This window comes from Megascapheus bottae, chromosome 2 (genome assembly GCF_031878675.1).
Source record: "Megascapheus bottae isolate mThoBot1 chromosome 2, mThoBot2.hap1, whole genome shotgun sequence".
In the NCBI taxonomy this organism is placed as follows: domain Eukaryota; kingdom Metazoa; phylum Chordata; class Mammalia; order Rodentia; family Geomyidae; genus Megascapheus; species Megascapheus bottae.
Window position 1 is genome coordinate 61,749,469 of NC_143510.1, and position 2,176 is coordinate 61,751,644.

At 47.0% G+C, this 2,176-nt stretch overlaps 1 protein-coding gene across 1 annotated transcript; it reads left to right on the forward strand.

Moving 5' to 3' along the window:
- Positions 1-1,365, forward strand: Hus1b (HUS1 checkpoint clamp component B). Its single transcript, XM_090357142.1, has one exon. It carries the CDS (start codon positions 55-57, stop codon positions 886-888), a length of 834 nt encoding a protein of 277 aa, XP_090213268.1. The 5' UTR covers positions 1-54; the 3' UTR covers positions 889-1,365.
- The last annotated feature ends 811 nt before the right edge of the window (positions 1,366-2,176 follow it).

Here is a 2,176-nt window from a genome sequence, read left to right on the forward strand (position 1 = left end):
GTCTCTCCTTTGACTGTGAAGCCCGCGGCCGCAGCCAGCAAACGTTGTGTCACTATGAGGTTTCGTGCGAAGATCGTCAGCAAGGACTTGATCGAGCTGTTCATCCAGGTCAGTGTCACAGTGGGGAGGCTGGCGAAGGTCTGTGTGCTGCGCGTGTCCGCGGACAGGCTGTGCTTCAGCCCCACGGGCCCCCTGGCCACCGGCGAGGCCCAGCTGTGGTGCGAGGTGCGGCGGGACATCTTCGGCCAGTTCCACATGCAGGGCGTCTCCGAGGAGCTCGAGGACATCTACCTGGAGCTGAAGGCCGATCTCCTGTCCAGCGCGGCCAGGAGCGCCGCCAAAGCCATCTTGCTGAAGCTGCAGCTGACCAACAAGCACGGCCCGTGCCTCACGCTGTCCGTGGAGCTGGTGTCCGTGTCCGGCAGCCTCCGCAAGGCCGTCCACGACGTCCCGGTCCGGGTGCTGCCCAGGAGATGGTGGGCCGAGTGCCCAGAGCCCGCCCTCCGGGCCGCCGACATGAGCGTGTGTCTGCCTGCCCTGAAGACCCTGAAGAGCATCGTGGAAAAGATGGCGCACATGAGCGATCGCGTGCTGGTAGAAGCGAATTGGAACGGCCGGATGAACCTGAGCGTCGAGACGGATACCGTGTGCGTGGAGAGTCGTTTTGACAACCTTGAGAACCCTTCCAAGTCTGCCCTGGACAGACCCCGAGACCAAGACGCCCAGAGCATGGTGCAAGTGCGGGTGGATAGCCGGAAGCTTCTGCAGTTTTTTGAGGCACAGCAGATCCCGCCTGCCAGCGTCGTGTGCAATATTTTGAGCAATGCGCTCCATCTTGTTTTGGTTCATGAAAATGTCTCTCTCCAGTACTTAATTCCTGCCACATGAAAATTCAGCCTGCCTAGAATTTCAAGAGAAGCAGAGGATCTTTCCAGATCTTTCCAGTCTCTGAGTTTAGAGTTTGTATCCCCGGTGGGCTTATGTTGGGTGCATATTTCGTTGTGACTTTTCCTTTGCAAAATCATATTAAGAAATCAATTCAGAAACAATTGGACAGTTCATTTTTTTTATTGACTTTGACAGTTAGAATGACTTTCTTATTCAGCTTTTTTTTAAATAAAAAAAGGATTGTAACACTTAAGATGCCTTTGAACTTGAAAGAAGAAGAGAAGCTGTAAATAATGCATTTTTCCTTTTATATTAAAGAATACTTGGGTTGACAACTTCATCTTCAGTTAAAGAGGTTTCTTGGCAGAACTCATGGTGATGTTAATTTTTGTTTTAAATAGGCACAGTAAAATTCCAGCTCCTTTGTAGAATTGTGGGGGGTAGTTCTTAGAACTAGAAGCTGTTCAGAGCAGGAATTACCAGGAAGCCCTTGAGATCTCTGAGACATGAGAGCTTCTCCAGGAAACTGCTATCAAATAAACTTTGAATGTTTCATTCCTTTCTTCTTAAGATTTAAATTCTCCAGGGATTCAGGAAAGACAAAACATCTCTCCATAGCTATACATGGTGGCCTTAATGTTCAGGAAAATTGATAAAATGCTAAAGCTCTGGAGCAGAAAAGCAGTGACAGAAAAGCCTAGCTCAGAGGGGATCATTCTAAAAAGTCTTCAAGGGAACTGAAGCAAATTTGTTTAGTGGAAGAGAGTTGTAGCTTGTACTGCACCAGCCTATAGCAGTAATATTTAGTGAATAAATGAATGCACAGACAAAAACACTACACTGTTCAAAATGTAATAGTTGAATTCTAGGGTTGGGACACCTACCATGTTCAATGTAGGAAGAAGGAAACCTTGTCTACCCATAGAAGGTCCAGTGAATAGAACAATAGAAGCTGAGACAAAGCATTGACAGTGGAAACACTAGACATCTGTTGATTCTAATGTTCCATGGACTCTCAGACAATGGATTTGTTGGTGGGGAAACAGAGTAGAGGTGAAGTATATAAAAGATAATTTTAAAGTTAACTCATTACAAATCACTTTACATAATTGGCAGAAATGAATTATACCTATAGTAAACCTTTTTCTTTTGCCAGTCCTAGGCTTGAGCTCAGGGCCTGAGCACTGTCCTTGGACTTTCTAGTGCTCTACCACTTCAGCCTCGGCACCACTTGCAGCTTTTTTCTATGTATGTGGTATTGAGGAATTAAACTCGGGTCTTCGTGTAT

What these genes read in the sequence shown, in the direction of transcription:
- Hus1b (XM_090357142.1), top strand. Translation starts at nt 55, where the DNA reads ATGAGGTTTCGTGCGAAGATCGTCAGCAAGGACTTGATCGAGCTGTTC.